Source organism: Telmatherina bonti, assembly GCF_933228915.1.
Source record: "Telmatherina bonti genome assembly, chromosome: 4".
Lineage (NCBI taxonomy): Eukaryota > Metazoa > Chordata > Actinopteri > Atheriniformes > Telmatherinidae > Telmatherina > Telmatherina bonti.
The window spans coordinates 21,521,953-21,539,227 of NC_136622.1; the positions used below are offsets into that span (position 1 = coordinate 21,521,953).

At 41.0% G+C, this 17,275-nt stretch overlaps 1 protein-coding gene across 2 annotated transcripts; it reads right to left on the minus strand.

The window, feature by feature from the left end:
- Window positions 1-1,124: 1,124 nt before the first annotated feature.
- mapk14a (mitogen-activated protein kinase 14a) lies at window positions 1,125-16,359 on the minus strand. Of its 2 annotated transcripts, none has more exons than XM_079239658.1 (12): window positions 15,987-16,359; window positions 13,723-13,852; window positions 13,506-13,564; window positions 10,825-10,936; window positions 10,332-10,361; window positions 10,024-10,071; window positions 9,823-9,937; window positions 9,651-9,722; window positions 3,709-3,788; window positions 2,569-2,647; window positions 2,304-2,477; window positions 1,125-2,206 (listed from the first exon to the last, which is right to left on the minus strand). In XM_079239658.1, exons 1-12 carry the CDS (start codon window positions 16,103-16,105, stop codon window positions 2,142-2,144), a joined length of 1,083 nt encoding a protein of 360 aa, XP_079095784.1. In that variant the 5' UTR covers window positions 16,106-16,359; the 3' UTR covers window positions 1,125-2,141. The 2 variants fall into 2 exon arrangements, with proteins under 2 accessions (XP_079095784.1, XP_079095783.1); XM_079239657.1 differs by lacking the exon at window positions 3,709-3,788 and adding an exon at window positions 4,162-4,241.
- Window positions 16,360-17,275: the final 916 nt, after the last annotated feature.

Genomic DNA, 17,275 nt, shown 5'->3' on the forward strand with positions numbered 1-17,275 from the left:
ACTTTTATGGATTTTACTCCATTTGAGCTGCAAGCAGCAGAAACCGTGAACTGCACAGTGGTACATCTATGAATATACATATTATATATACTATATAATTAATATAAATTAATATTCTTTATTTCTGTATCTGACGTGCACTGTCTCGTTCTGCATTCAAATGACGTACAACAGCAAAAATGCTGGTATGTAAACTATTGAACCTGCCTGCAATGCATGATATTTAGTCCATTTTAATCCAGAAAAACTTGTAACAAACATTCTGTCTTTAATTGCGACGATGGATAGCATTAGTAGATGCAATACTACAATAATACTAGCATGGATACATCACAATTGAAAACCAATATACACGCAAATATCAAATAACTAATTAAAACCAAATACAACTGAATAAATAAAATAATAAATAGAAGTAGTGGGGGGATTTACTTACATAATTTTACAATGCCGGATATCATTTTCAATTTTCAACATACCTCAGAAAAGGCTGCCACGTAACATTGAATTTCAAAGTGGTTCCTTGCAGGGCATCTTATCTTCTCCAACTTAAGATGTTACATTCTTTCTAAAAACCTGTGTGAATGTGTGGGTCCTAAGGGGCTTTCCACTGGCTAACAGCATGCAGTTAGCATATTATCCTCAGCCAGTATGCAACTGAAATATTGATGCTTCAATATTCTTCCTATTTTTTTTTTAATTTATTTTTTTTTGTTCCAGAGTTATTGAACTATGCTGTACAAATAGATTACACACCTTCCTTAGAAGTTGTCAGAAAGTGGAATGATGAACTTTCGTAGCCTAGTTGTATTTTAAGAAAATTAGACCAGGAAAATTCAACTTATTCATCAACTGTTCAAAAGAAGCAAATTATTGTCCATGTACAAGTTGTGTAAAAGGAGATCCCTTTGCTTTACCAGGTTTCAAAAGTTCCATTCATGGCGCAAACATTTTATTTGTAGCAAATTGACAAGGAGGAAATATTTGTAATCTTAATTCCTTTCTAAACTGGTTCCAAACGTGCAATTAATTAATTTTAATATGATTGCTTCTGTGGTGGGAACATAACATTCATCCATGAATAAGGGCACAACAGGTTTGAAATGGAGGACACGAGTAAAGCAGTCTCTTAAAAATAAGTTTTTATTTTGTTGGAAGTCTGGACATTGCAGTTATTCTCCAGGACTGAAAAATAAAAGGGATTTTTTTCAATTGTTGCTTATAAATACCACCCCCACACAGTATAAATACAAATCCCTCTTTTACACACTAAAACAAACAATAGCATGACAATCTTTGTAAAACAACAACACTTGTGGACACGTAATGTTTTCACATATATGCCAATGGTGATTGCTTTAAATCCACAAAAAAAAAAATCAGATTTAAAAATTATGGCACAGTTATTTACATATTTCTGAGCAGAGCATATAACAATGACTAACACCCTCCCCCAGCGCTTAGTCAAAAAGCATCTTTAACAAGTAGAAGCTAAAATTGTTCAAAGAGTTTAGCAGATTATTTAAATAAAAAGTGTGTGAAATGTAGTTGGTGAGCTCGGAGAGTCAACAACTATACAGAGTAAGCATGGCTTGAATTAGTCAAATATCTAAAATCATAAAATCTACTTCTGTCTTGTAAGTAATCCCATCAAGTTACAGCTTTTACATACAAGCAGAATAACATAAAAATCATGTGCTGGATGTGACAGCATGGCCAGGTGAGTGGTACACTAGCATATTTTTCAACTGATAGACAAAAGCTTATTCATAAGTTACTCTATAGAAGAATTAAAAACACAAAGTAGCTCAACTATAGGTCCAGGAGTTTCAGCATCTAAGTGTCACAGTGTCGAGTCATTAAAGTATCAATTTTAAAAAAAAAATGCAGAGAATTTTAAGTTTTGGCATGAATTGACATTTCCCAGCAAGAGACCATCAACATTAGTGGTTCATAAAGAATTATAATAAATGCTGCAGCACTTCTTGCTTTCTTTGTGATCATGATCATTTCTTCAAACAATGATAATGTTTTCTGACATAGCAAAAACTATGACATGCTGAAAGACAGTATGTGTACCTGAAAATTTAACACTAATGCACTTGTTGAAAGGCTGGGACTGAAGCAGGCAGCTAATCTCATTACTCCATGTCATCCTCATCAAAGAGCGGCGGCTCAAAACTACAGACCTCCTCGTATGTTAATCCTGCAAGACATGAAAAAAATGTTATAAAATCAGAATAAGTGTCAGAATTCTTCTACATACCCCCTTTGCAATTTATTCTTTTGTAAAGATGACATACGTTTCCACTCATCGATCTCCAGTTCTCGGCTCTCAAAGCTCTGGTCATATGGCTCAGCCTCAGGCTCATCGTCTGGGTCGTGGTACTGAGCAAAGTAAGGGTGTGCCAGAGCCTCAGCTGCTGTAATCCGCTTGTCTGTATCCAGAACCAACATTTTCTCCAGGAGGTCCACAGCTTGGAAAGTGGAGTAAAATCCAAAACGTGAATAAAACGGAATCAGAAATACTAAATGCTCCATACAGAACAAGATTTTAGCTTGAGTTACCTATTGGGTTAGCGCCAATGAATACATCAGCAAAGTTCCTCTTAGGCATGTTGGGTAAGGAGCTGATATAATTTCTGGCCTGAGAAAATAGAGGAATATAACAAATTAAAATGTCACAACAAAGAGGAGGCAAGCTGCCACAATGCAGGTCTTCCGCACTCTCAATATCAGGACCAAAAATTTATTTTTCTAAATTTGAGGAAACCCTACCTCTTATCTGCTTGGTGTACATATTGTACACAACTTAATGGCATAAAATATAGCAAAACACATAATAATAATTATAATAATAATAATAATAATCCTCATCATAACAGAAAATTAAGCGAAAACCTTCTAAAAAATGGAAAATGTCATTAGCAACTACAGTATACAAGCAGTAAGCTTTTCTAAAGTAACTTTTCCAAACAAACGCAGAGCTGCTCCTTGCATGACTGTTACACTGTCTTGCATAAAGATGGAATAACTCTCATTTGAGTCTTGAAGCTTTGTTCTCCTTCACTTGGGAAAAACTAGTTTAAGTATTGTGGCCCTCATGGGAGTCCAGCCCTCTGCAGAACAGACATTAACACAATCATTGTCTCATTCCTAAAAACACACAGTCAGACTTAAAATATTACTGCTACTGTCTCTTTCTAGGTTAGTATTTCTTGCTGCAGCTTCTGCACTTATCTCCGTTATATACTCTGAGAGATGTTTTGTTCTCGAGGCCACAAAAAAAAAAAAAAGAAGAAAAAAAAAAGATGTAATTTTATTCTTGTACATGTGGTTGAGGACCTCTCGCGGCTTGTTCTGGACAGATCAGCGAGGCAGAACTGGGCTCCACACACAGCGTATGAGATTGGTCAGACATTAAAGGTGGACATTAATAACATGAATGAGGTATGAATTGACCGGACCAAAACAAACTTTATTTTTGTTCTTCCAGCCCCAAGAACAAGAATAAAGTTCTTACTTGTGTAATATGTAACAATCTTTACATCCAGAAGACAGCACAGAGGCGAGTGCAATGATAGTAAATGGTGTCACTTTGTAACAGACTAATTAAAGAAAATGCAACAGATCTCAAATAAAAAAATGAATATATCTATCTCCATCGCCTGCCGTCTCTTACAGACGGCAACTGTAGCTCCTGCTCACCTCCTGGCTAGGCATTCTGTTTATAAGAGTTGCTGGGGGCGTTCCTGTCAGACGCATTATCTGCTGAAGCTGGTTTATATCTATGAAGCTTGTGTCAAGGTGAGTAAAGCGACAGGGCAGAGCTGGTTAAGAGGCATTTTCTCAACCAAACATTGTGTGACAAAAGTTGGTGCACAACAACATTGTGACAAATGTGAGCAAAATGTGAATAAAGTGAAAAGAGGGCAGTGTTAGATTTAGAGGACAGAAACAGCACAGTACTTGTGTCACAATAATCTCACAGCAAACACTTAATTCTTTCATTTAAAGAGGCAGAAAGCTAGTCTCACTTCCCACAAGCCTGGAGTGTGGAAAACATGCTGTCAGTAAGAAAGCGGAACCGTGAAGTTGTTGCACAGCAGAGCAGCAGGTTAAGAGTAAAAGAGAAAAATTTTCACGGCTTTGTGAACTCACAGACTCTGAAGATATTTTCATCAAGAGCTCTGGCCCTGGTGTTCCGACGAGCATCATGATTAACTTCAACTGATCAATGTCTACAAACATACAGTGAAGGATGACCAGACACTGAATGGAGAAACATTTGTATTCTGACCTCATTGCTAACCTTGCGTCATTTAGAAATCATGTGTTATGTTCAGAGTTTGAAATTGAACCTGTAGAAGATAAAACAGTGAATTCCTACCAACAGCTGTCAAAAGATAAAGAGGAACACAAGCTCAGCCAGAGAGGGTGGGGAGGGGGAGGAAGATAAACTTAAGAGTAAGCTAAGATGACAGATGACATGCTCATACAAAGATCATTAATGAAGTATAAAGTGGAACTTAGCCAATGGTGCATAAAGAAGTGGAAACTTTACTGAAAGGGTTAGAATTCAAACTGGAGTGAGGAGTCGAAACATGGAACATCAGTGCTTCAACTTTGCCTCCGGCAGAGAAGAAAAACAGGTTTTTGTGAAACAACAGGAAAGATTTGTGGATCATCTTAAGTTGTGCTAGCAAAGAACATTAAAATCAGTGAACTAGTGATGATGTGAATATTTTGTTTAACATTTTGTGTAATCTATTAGATTCATTCTCCGAAATAGGGCTGGGCAATATGACCTTTTATTAATATCCCGATATTTTTATGGCATGTCACGATATACGATATATATCTCGATATTTACCTTAGCCTTGAATTAATGCTTTGGTGCATACAATCACATCAGTAAGATGATTTTGTGTCTATATTAAAACATAATTGTTCATACTGCATTAAGATATGCTGATTTTAAACATTCATGCCAAAAGGATGAAATTGTAACGAAGCAAACTGATCAAAACCGCATTTATTGAACAGTTAAAGCAGTGACAGAAACACGTCATTTTAAAACAAAATGAAGAGACTTTACATGATGTATTAAATGCAACGTATGAAAATACGTGCTCTAGGGGTGACTTATCTAATGATGAATTAAATTTGTGGTACTACTACCTTTTGTGGCGACAATTTTGCGACATACTTTGCACACGACAGTTGTTTGGTCAACATCTTCTCTCCGGTATCCAAACCACCGCCAGATGATGGATCCTGTACTATTTTTCTTCTATTCTTTTCTTTTTTGCCACTGAAACAGGCTATCCTTTTGAAAAATTATTTTGAATACCATTAAAATCACATAAATCAGCTTTGTCCTCCTTTATTAAATGTTAGATTATCAAATTTAACCAAAGGATTCTTATGTTTTGTGGAATAGCTAGCTGCATGTCCAACCCCCTTCCTCTATGTGGGCTTGGGACTGCACAGTGACCCAAAAGAGACACTTTGACAGAGATACATTTATGTTTTTTTAATTTGTGTAGTTTTCTTACTTTTAGTTTAGTCTTTTTTTCCTTTACTTTTTTTTTTAGTTTTAGCTTGCTTTGGGTTGAACTATTATAAGGCTTTGCTTTATGGATACGTTTCTGAGTTGTCGGGTATTTTTTTTAAATCGCAGAGTTTAGCGTAGAAATCAGTCTTATAATACAGGCAGAATGTCCTCGTATCATCTCCAATAAACGCCTTCAGCCAGTTTTTAATTCAGGATTTGATTCCCGAATTTAAAACTGGCTGAAGCCGTTTATTAATTCAGGATTTGATTCCCCCTCCCGTGGGCTCACCATCTGCGGGAGGAGCCGTAGGGGTCGGGTGCAGTGTGAGCTGGGCGGCAGCAAGGGGCGGGGACCCTGGCGGTCCGATCCCCGGCTGCAAAAGCTGGCTCTAGGGACGTGGAACGTCACCTCTCTGGTTTGGGAAGGAGCCTGAGCTTGTGCGCGAGGTTGAGCGGTTCCGACTAGATATAGTTGGACTCACCTCGACGCATGGCTTGGGCTCTGGAACCAGTACCCTCGAGAGGGGCTGGACTTTCTTCCACTCTGGAGTTGCTCATGGTGGGAGGCGCCGAGCAGGTGTGGGCATTCTCATAAGCCCCCAGCTTGGTGCCTGCACGTTGGGGTTTACCCCGGTGGATGAAAGGGTAGTTTCCCTCCGCCTCCGGGTGGGGGGACGGGTCCTGACTGTTGTCTGTGCTTATGCACCGAACAGCAGTTCAGAGTACCCACCCTTTCTGGAGTCCTTGGAGGAAGTGCTGGAGGGTGCTCCTTCTGGGGACTCCATTGTTCTGCTGGGGGACTTCAATGCTCACGTGGGCAATGACAGTGAGACCTGGAGGGGAGTGATTGGGAGGCATGGTCCCCCCCCTCTGAACCCAAATGGTGTTTTGTTATTGGACTTCTGTGCTCGTCATGGATTGTCTATAACGAACACCATGTTCCAACATAAGAGTGTCCATATGTACACCTGGCATCAGGATTCCCTGGGCCGCAGTTCGATGATCGATTTTGTAGTCGTATCGTCGGACCTGCGACCACATGCCTTGGACACTCGGGTGAAGAGGGGGGCGGAGCTGTCAACTGATCACCACCTGGTGGTGAGTTGGCTCAGGTGGTGGGGGAGGAAGCCGGTCAGATCTGGCGGACCCAAACGTGTTGTGAGGGTCTGCTGGGAACGTCTGGCTGAGTCCCTCGTCAGAGCGAGCTTCAACTCCCACCTTCAGCAGAGCTTCAACCATGTCCCGAGTGAGGTGGGGGACATTGAGTCCGAATGGGCTGTGTTCCGTGCCTCTATTGCTGAGGCGGCCGGCCGGAGCTGTGGCTGTAAGGTCGTTGGTGCCTGTCGTGGCGGTAATCCCAGGACTCGTTGGTGGACACCAACAGTGAGGGATGCCGTCAAGCTGAAGAAGGAGTCCTATCGAGCCTTCTTGGCCTGTGGGACTCTGGAGGCAGCTGATGGGTACCGGCGGGCTAAGCGGCATGCGGCTTCGGCTGTTGCCGAGGCAAAAACTCGGGCACGGGAGGAGTTCGGCGAGGCCATGGAGAAAGACTTCCGGACGGCTTCAAGGAGATTCTGGTCCACCATCCGGCGGCTCAGGAGGGGGAAGCAGTGCTCCATCAATACTGTGTACAGTGGAGGTGGGGAGCTGCTGACCTCAACTCGGGACGTAGTGGGTCGGTGGAAGGAATACTTCGAAGACCTCCTCAATCCTACCAACACGTCTTCCGATGAGGAAGCAGAGCTGGCAGACTCAGGGGTGGACTCTCCTATCTCTGGGGCTGAAGTCGCTGAGGTGGTCAAAAAGCTCCTTGGCGGCAAGGCCCCGGGGGTGGATGAGATCCGCCCGGAGTTCCTTCAGGCTCTGGATGCTATGGGGCTGTCCTGGCTGACACACCTCTGCAGCATTGTGTGGACATCAGGGGCAGTACCGCTGGATTGGCAGACTGGGGTGGTGAACCCCCTTTTTAAGAAGGGGGACCGGAGGGTGTGTTCCAATTAAAGGGGAATCACACTCCTCAGCCTCCCTGGTAAGGTCTATAAAGGGGTCCTGGAGAGGAGGGTCCGCCGGATAGTCGAATCCCGGATTGAGGAGGAGCAGTGTGGTTTTCGTCCTGGTCGCGGAACAGTGGATCAGCTCTATACCCTCTTTGGGGTCCTGGAGGGGGCATGGGAGTTTGCCCAACCAGTCTACATGTGTTTTGTGGACCAGGAGAAGGCATTCGACCGTGTCCCCCGGGGGCTCCTGTGGGGGGTACTCCGGGAGTATGGGGTACCGGACCCCCTTGTAAGGGCTGTCCGGTCCCTGTACGACAGGTGTCCGAGCTTGGTCCGCACTGCCGGTAGTAAGTCGGATTCGTTTCCGGTGAGGGTTGGACTCCGCCAAGGCTGCCCTTTATCACCGATTCTGTTCATAATTTATATGGACAGAATTTCTAGGCGCAGCCGAGGTGTTGAGGGGATCCGACTTGGTGGCCTCAGGATTGGGTCCCTGCTTTTTGCGGATGACGTGGTCCTGTTGGCTTCATCTGGTCGTGATCTCCAGCTCTCACTTGAGCGATTCGCGGCCGAGTGTGAAGCGGCTGGGATGAGAATCAGCACCTCCAAATCTGAGACCATGGTCCTAAGCCGGAATAGGGTGGATTGCCCTCTCCGGGTCGGGAGTGAGGTCCTGCCTCAAGTGGAGGAGTTTAAATATCTTGGGGTCTTGTTCACGAGTGAGGGAAGGATGGAGCGCGAGATCGACAGACGGATCGGTGCGGCGTCTGCAGTAATGCGGGCTCTGCGCCGGTCTGTCGTGGTGAAGAAGGAGCTGAGCCAGAAGGCGAAGCTCTCGATTTACCAGTCGATCTACGTTCCTACCCTCACCTATGGTCATGAGCTGTGGGTTGTGATCGAAAGAACGAGATCTCGTATACAGGCGGCTGAAATGGGTTTCCTCCGCAGGGTGGCCGGGCTCTCCCTTAGAGATAGGGTGAGGAGCTCGGTCATCCGGGAGGGGCTCAGAGTAGAGCCGCTGCTCCTCCGCATCGAGAGGAACCAGTTGAGGTGGCTCGGGCATCTGGTCAGGATGCCTCCTGGACGCCTCCCTGGTGAGGTGTTCCAGGCACGTCCCTCTGGGAGGAGACCCCGGGGAAGACCCAGGACACGCTGGAAGGATTATATCTCTCGGCTGGCCTGGGAACGCCTCGGGATCCCCCCCGCAGAGTTGGCAAATGTGGCTGGGGAGAGGGAAGTCTGGGCTTCCCTGCTTAGGCTGCTGCCCCCGCGACCCGACCCCGGATAAGCGGCAGAAGATGGATGGATGGATGGATTTGATTCCCACTCCTTTCTGTACTTTCTAGAGACATGACGAGCTAGATAAATATGCTTGTGTCACACACACAGTGGCTGAGGTGAGTAAGTGACAGAGGCTGTGAATGCAATCAAATAGAATTAATTATTTTTGCGTGACGTGAAAAACTTTGTAATTTACGTCCCACTCTGTAATCCAGAGCGGGATCAGTGGCGGATTTGAATGTTCATTGTGACTGTAGGTGGAGTCGTGCAGGTGTCCTCTCTGCTCCTCTGACTGGCTGCAGCTGGAGCGACTGAGTGCTTTAGGACGGGGAGAGACTCTCGTTCATGACAATAACTTTACAATATGCACTTCAAAGTCAGTCGACAAAACACCAGGAAAATCTCCAATAACTCCAGTAAAAGTCGCTAGATTTGTCGCTAGTCGCTTTTCACAAAAAAAGTCACCAGATTTAGCGAGTAAGTCGCCAAGTTGTCAACAGTGGCTACATGCTGCCTCTCATGACGTAGCACGTAGCTCACGTTATGTACGTAACGAGGTGTGTTTGCTTTAATTCTCTGTGCAAAGCGGTGCAGAGTCGAGGAGGAGGGAGAAAACCCCGCCCACAGCTAAAAACACCTGCGTGACAACAGGATACTCGAATATGATGAATATAGGTATTTTCTATATCGCACAGGGGACTAGCCACGATATCTCGAGTATATTCGATATATCGCCCAGCCCTACTCCGAAACATGTCTCAGAACATCAGTGCTTACATTACCATTAGCTCTTCATTCTCAAATAAAAAGGATACGGTCTGTGCCAGGAAAGAGAGTTCTTCCAGTGAGAAGTTCTGCCATAATACACCCCACTGACCAAATATCCACTGAAACATAGAGAAGCAGGACACAAACACAACAAACCAATACATCAGCTTTTCTGAAATACACAACCAGAGTCAAAGAATGCTTTTTAATGTCACATACCAGTCATGTTGTAATGCATCCAGTTCAACATGATCTCAGGGGCACGATACCAACGGGTTGCCACATAACCGGTCATCTCATCATCAGTGTGTCTTGCCAAGCCAAAGTCTAAAATCTGTGAGCAAGTTAGAGTTAAAAAAAAAAAATTCCAATTTGCAAATAACTGAGATAAAGTGATGCCCTGAGAGAGACTTTTCTGACCTTCAGCTCGCAGTCCTCATTCACTGCCAGGTTACTGGGTTTCAAATCCTTTGGGGGAGAAAACCATTAATGGGAAACAAGAGAAATTTAGCATCATTGGAAGACTGTAAACCTGCTGGATTGTCTCATAAATGTGTAAGTGTGCAAGTAAATATTTCCCACTGCTACAATTTAACAAAGTATTACAAAACATTACAAACAGTGAAGGCACCATTTAAACTTCATTTATGATTCTTCTCATTGTGATTTGGCTAAATTGAAAACTAAGACTGGGATTAGTCAAAGAAAGAATCTACTACAGTACTTACTCGGTGAATGATGTCTGCTGAATGGATGTACTGCAAAGAAAGAGAAAGTTTAAATAATTTTTATTGATTGAAGGCAAAAATCATGACTGCTGCACAGAGGAAAAACATCAGAACTTGTGTATTCATCTTGATTTTTTTTTTTTTTTTTTTTTTAAACTTTAATTGTGGTTGTCATTACTTAATAGCTGTGCATTTGAACAAAAACATGTATGGAGAATTACTGGCTTTTGGTCACTTGAGAAACTATTTTGACACCTCTGTGCACCTTCATTTTTTAAGCCTAGAAGTTGCTGTTTGACAGAAACATTTCATCAAAGTGGAGCTAAATGGAACCAAACAATGGGACCGGTCCTGTCACTGTGAATTTACCAGGTAGTGGAGATTTCAAGTTTATAGTTTTTATGCAAAAAAAATTAAGCAGATCTGAGAATTCAGCTCTTTAAGTCAGCAAATAAGAACATTTGGGAAATATGTCTTGTCTAAATAAGCTGACCTTTAATCCTCTGAGGATTTGGTATATGAGGAACTGGACGTGATCGTCTGTGAGTTTCTGACATTTCACAATGTTGTTGAGATCAGCCCCCATTAGGTGAGTCACAAGATACCTGCCAATGGAAAAAGAAGAAAAAAAAACTTGTCAGAGTTTTAACACAAGAAGTTAAAAATGTTTAAAATTATTATTTCTGCACATCCAAATTTATTCAGCTGGCGTTGTTTGTGGCTTGCAGCTAATTTTCCACGTGAGCAGCAACGCTTAAACCGGTTTTGCTCCTGATCTTTTTCATTGTCACTTTTCTCTAGAGACACTGAAAGGCCAAACCCTTCACAGATGTAATGTCTTTTAACAAATACACCAGATAAATGAGATTAATAGCGCTGCATCAGTGAATAATTCAAATGTAATCCCAGAGCTGTTTAAAGCACCCAAACAGGCCCTACAGAAGACAGCAAGGGCAGGATGCAGATAGCAGCAGTGCTTGAGCCAAAGCTCACAGTGCTGCTTCGTCAGTCTGCATCTCAACAAATACCCATTTCATGAATACTCTCACACAGTACAGAGAGCAAGTGCTTAAAATAGCACCGGTGTATGCGCAAACTGGCTTCCAGCAGCACACACAGGGACACAGACACTATCCAAAGTTTACCCGCCTTGGAAAAGTGGCATATAAGTAGTGACCTCTGTTTGGTCTCCTATAGAAACAGGGGCATGAGCAGAGCACTGAGAAGGCTCAGCCACTCTGTTGTCACTCATGTTTTTTTTTTTTGTTTGTTTTTTGTTTATAAAGAATAAAGAAAAACCTAACTTTAAATGCCCGCATGTCTCAATTTTTTTTTTTATCTTGATACATGCCCCACCAACACACTTATTCAGCCAAACCCTCCCTGTTTCTTTACCACTAGAGTTTAGTTTACATGTGTGACCTTGTACTTGCCTTTGGTCTTACATGATATCATGCTAATCTTGTAGGAAGGTGGGCCTCTTGAGCTAACAGCTCTACACTGCAACAGCAAGCATAGCCACTGCTAAAAGAGGAAAACATCCAATATTTCTTAGCATGGCAGTGCTCCAATTACTAATACATTTCAGCTGTGCAGAGATGAATAACAGCAGTAAATCAAAACGGATGCAAGAGAATACTAGCTTAATATTTGAACATTTTGTCATTTTGTTTTCTTCATTCAAACCCTGTACTGCCGTTACCCAAGATGCAATAAAACAGTGTTTAGTGTCAACAGAGGTGAATGTAGAAGTGAGCTACTAGCCCAGAGCAGAGATGAGAGATTTCCATTTCCAACCAGTCCTGCCTCTCGTGTTCCCAAAAGGTTTTAACGTTGCTGGTTTGGTTTTCTTTTTTTTTCTCTCATTTGTAGCAGCACAAATGAAAAGATAAAACTTCCAAAATATTATAAAAATACATGTCAGAAGGAGGTATATAAAGGGACATGACAGGAGGAAAACTTCCAACCATCAGCTGTCTGTTTGAGACCTTTAATACTTGACATTAAAATTAATCTTGTGGGTACTTAAAGGGATTCTTTATTATTATTATTGTTATTACATTACAATAAAATACATACATAAGTTTACCCACATGACTCTCACAGCCAAAACTGATTGAGAGACAACATATGTCAGGACTCCAAACTTATGTAAACCTCAGCAAAAAGGATTTCCTGGGGGAAACCAAACAAACCCAGATGGCCTAACAACTCTGTCACAGTTACATAGCAACAATCAGGACCTAGAACAAGTAGTTATAGCTGATTGAACAGATTTTGAAATAGTTACTTTTGATGACAACATAAAATCTTTTGTGATTATGCAAGAAAGTACTAATCTCTTGAAACCAGAGACGACAGCTATCAGTCAGCAAACGCTGTTGTGCTCCAGGCTGGTTTTGTTACTGTAATTTTACAGTCTTCAACCATTTGTGTGAGCATCCAGTCACAATTAATTGCATGCGTGTCAATTATTAGAAAGCAAGCATCCCACTTTGCTGACTAAGTCCTCATATGACAGAGTGGGTGCTGCATTCCCTGCTCGAAAATAGCATGGATGAGTCAATAATCATTTTACAATGAGAGAGTAGCTCTAAGTATCCAGAAAAGGCAGTCTCACAGCAGAAACCCAGTTAAACAGACAAGCTGATCTTGACATAAGGACACAGAAGTGAGATAGTCTGACACTCAGCACAGGAGGATGTTACATCTAAACACAGCCACCACCAGCTCTCTACTTCCCCTTTCTAACAACTTTCAACATCAACAAACAACTACCTGTTTGTGAATAACAAAGCTGCTCCACTATGTTCCACAAAGGTAGAATTCAGGAAACACAAGGAAGGAAACCAGTGATGAAATAACTACAGCAGCTGCCAGAAAGTGAATAAGTAAGACTGAACACTCCAAAAATTGTTCCAGTGTGTTTAGTCTCCTGGCCTGCCTCCAGGTGTTTTCCAGCCACAGTTAGCCACTGTCTGCTGCCGAGAAACTGAAGGCCGCGTTAACATAACTGTTGCTATGCACATGTAGCCATAGTGAGCTTTGGGGACACCAAGCATAAAAAGTTTCTGATCCAGTCAAGCCAAATTCAATTTAAAGCACTTTAAAAACTGCAGCTTCTGACCAAAGTGCTGAACAGTAAGGTAATAATCTTATAAAAAATGTACTTACACATCAGTGAATTCCTTTAAACTGGTACTAGGGGTGAAGACGTCTAAGAGGCCAATAACCTGGAGAAAAAGAAGAAAAAAAGACACCATTAAAATAGAGACTTCACCAAGCAGAAGGTTTTAAACTAGATGCTATGCTGAAATTGATAAAATAGTGCTCTCTGAGCCCATTTTCCACCAGGAAGATCAAATAGAGGAATAAAAAAAAGGTCACTCACATTTTCATGTTTCATGTGTTTAAGCAATCGCAGCTCTCTGTACGTTCTTTTGGCATGAATGATAGACTGAAATGGACGAGAGAGCTTCTTCACAGCAATCTTCAAACCCGTCTTCATATCAAAAGCAGAGCTGTTAAAGAAAGAGGGAGAATGTAATACAAATCAGTAATATCACCTACATGGATGTAGTCTAATTTTGTTCTCATTTAATTATCAACAACTTCCAGATGGTGAACATTAACATTTTTAAAAGAAATAAACTTTGGAAAAGTGGGCTTCTTGCTTTTAGGTCAATCACCTGAAACATGTAATAAGGCTCATAATGGACTGAGTTTGCTCTCAAAACCAAATTAGGTGCTGTTAGAGCTGCTGGAAGTGAAGAAAAGGGCAGTATCCGCAGAAAATCACTTTTCAGTAGACAGGGAACAGCCCTGGCTGTCCATTTTTCTAAGGGATGACTGCTAGGACAAAAAGTAGCACTTCTTGTGCATATAACATTTCTCATCTAAATTAACAGAACATGGCATGTGAAGTATAGATGTGGGAAAGTCACTAGGACATGTAAAGTGCTGAGATAATACACTTACATGAGGTTAGGCAAGTATATAACTGGTGTTGAGATGGTTCTGCCACGATAAGACTAGTATCTAGATGATACAAAACTGGATCTGCTTGCCCAATCCATTCATGCAATGCCATTTCATGCAAACTACATGCGAACAGCTGAGCAAAACATAAATTCCGCAAAAAGACTTGGAAATTGGAAAGAAAACAGAACATGACAACAACAAAAAAAAAACAGAAATGCTCAATCACACTCTTGTCTAAACATGAACCCGATCAGCAATATGCAATAACTGTTTAATAACAAACTAGACATGGCATCAATTCTCCTGATGTAGTGTCCGTTTGAAAATTGCAGCTGTGTGATGCTGTTATCTCCTTTGGTCCTCTGCTGTCCTACAGCAGATAAGAAAGGAAGCCCTAAGTGCTTTTCCTTAGTATTTAGAGAATTCAAGCAGGTCAGAATGGCTGCTGCCGAGAAACTTCCAGGTCATTTCACTAACTGAGGAACTTTCCATTGATGCAATGCTTTCCATGCAATGTTTTCCATCAATATTTATTCGTTAGCAACTATATATAAGTAATGCCATGATCCAACCACTAAAACAAGTTTGGCCTATGTTAAATTCCTGAGCTACTCAGGAATATTCTGGTATAAATGTGGTAATATTGTGGCTTTCTGCAGTTAATAGTTTCAGTTTATTTTCCTTTAAAAAAAAAAAAAAAATTGATTCATGATAAAGGCCTTTTTTTTCTCTTTTTTTTTTTAAAAATAAATTGTATTTACTTAAAAAAATTATTCAATTTAAATGAACTTACATCATGTAAACACTATTAACACATACCAGTTGGCTGTTCGGGAAGTGAAAAAAAACTATCACAGTCAATGAACTGGCTAGTAATCCGACCAGCAACAGACTATCCCATTGCCCAGCAACAGTACAGCTGTTTGCTTCCATTTGCAAGACAAACATCTGCTCTCTAAACCAAGCTTTCCACTGAATATGATCTCTCCTAGATGGTATCAGGACGGCTCATTTGGTCACTACACCAAAGCAACTGTCTATTCACAAAAAGCTTATGTTTTTATCATTAAGGTATAAAGCTGTATTAAAGAAAACATATCCTGTTGCCAAGGTCCTCCCACATGAAATGTTACCTTTTCTCTAACTTAAATATAAAGACACTGGTACTACACATTTGCCTAATAATTAGAGAACATTACGTGGAGCTCTCTGAGAAAATAAAAGTTGTCTAGTTAAGATATGCTACAAAATATACAGGTAGGTGAATCCACATGTTATATGTGGTTTGATGGACAAGGATTCCCCTTCGTCAGACATCAGTGTTCAGACATGAACATTTTGTCTTTTCAATAAGCAAAGCAAAGTAAGAAAAAAGAAAGTTGGAAAAAAAGAAGCAAATTCCAGTACAACTTGTACAAAAATCATATCCCAGAGGCTGGAACCAGTGAACATCCATATCTTTGGTGTGTGCGTAGTTATAAAGAGATTTCAGCAGGAATTATGCAGATAAGTCGAGATATTATCTAGGTCAAGACATATCTTGACTCCACCTTCTTTACTGTCCGGACTAGCAACTTTAGCTTCTGCAGCACAGGCCTGTTCACAATGAATGGAAGTGAGTTAAAGTGACCAGACTCAGACACTTCATGTAACTTTGCGTAAGAAGAGATTTACCAAACGGATCCGTAGGCGCCAGAGCCTACCGGGGACAGGTTCTGATACCGCTCCGGGACTTCCCATATCGTCTTGTTGACCTCTTGCCGGTAAAACTTGGGTCTCTCTTTGTGCGACATTCCTGCAGAATCTGCTGCCGACCACCAACCAACTTTCTGCCCTGCGGATGGCTAACCGAGGCTGTGCAAAGTTGTACTTCACCCAAATTACAAAATCAGGGAAAAACTTAAATATTTCTCGCTGCTAGATAAATTAACGCAGTCTTAAATTTCGATATTGCTTTCTCTTGAAAAGTTGCAGAATCACTGTTAACAGTATGTCCCGTTTTAACTCGTCAAGTTATTTGTTCCTCCTCCAGTTTACTGTTCCCGAGAATTCTCACGCACATCGTAAAATATCGCGAGATCAGCAACAACCGACAGCTGAGCAGACGGACATCTGTGCTGTGTTCAGGTGCTACTCGAGAAAAACACACTCAACAATAAAGGGAATTCCCAACTCATATTTCTAAAAAAAAAAAAAAAAAATCCATATATATACTTACCTTTTTTTTTCCAAAGTGAAACATGAAATAAGTAAATTAGCCTTCGTATGCTTTCACTATCATGACTAAATTTATGCATTAATTATATAACATGTAGCGTTAACATGTTAACATCTTTTTGTTGTGAAAGACTATCAGGTAGTGTTTTCACAATACTCAGCAAATGTATATGCTACAAAAACTGAATATTTATACACATCTGCATATTCTTATTAAAAATCCAAGTAGTAATTTGTAATTTTTAGTTATCATTTTATCTCTCTGTGACATGTTCCAAAAGTGTACCTGAAGGCAACATTAAAGGTCAAGCTTTTTTTTTAATTTTTTTTTTTATTCCTTGTGTTGTACATTTTTTATTGTTGACTGCTAATTAAGTATATTCATTAAAGGTATGTCAAACCAGAAACAAATAAGCTTTTGCACATAAAAGACCTATTGTCAAACAGCGTTATGAGACTGCAGCGCTGAATTAAACAGGGTAGCTTAACATGAAAAATGAGACGAAGAAAGACAAAGATGTATGAAGTCACAGTTATAAAAATGTACACATTTTTAAAAAAAAAAAAAAAGACTTTTTTCACAATAAAAAATATCCAAGACTTTATAAAATACAGTAAATGCCAATATGGAGTTTGCTTTTAAGTAATAGGCTTTGCCAAGTTAAAATAAGAAAAACATTGCTATATGCAATTTTTCAGATAAATTCCTAATTAAGACTATTTACTAATGATCTCTAAATATTTCT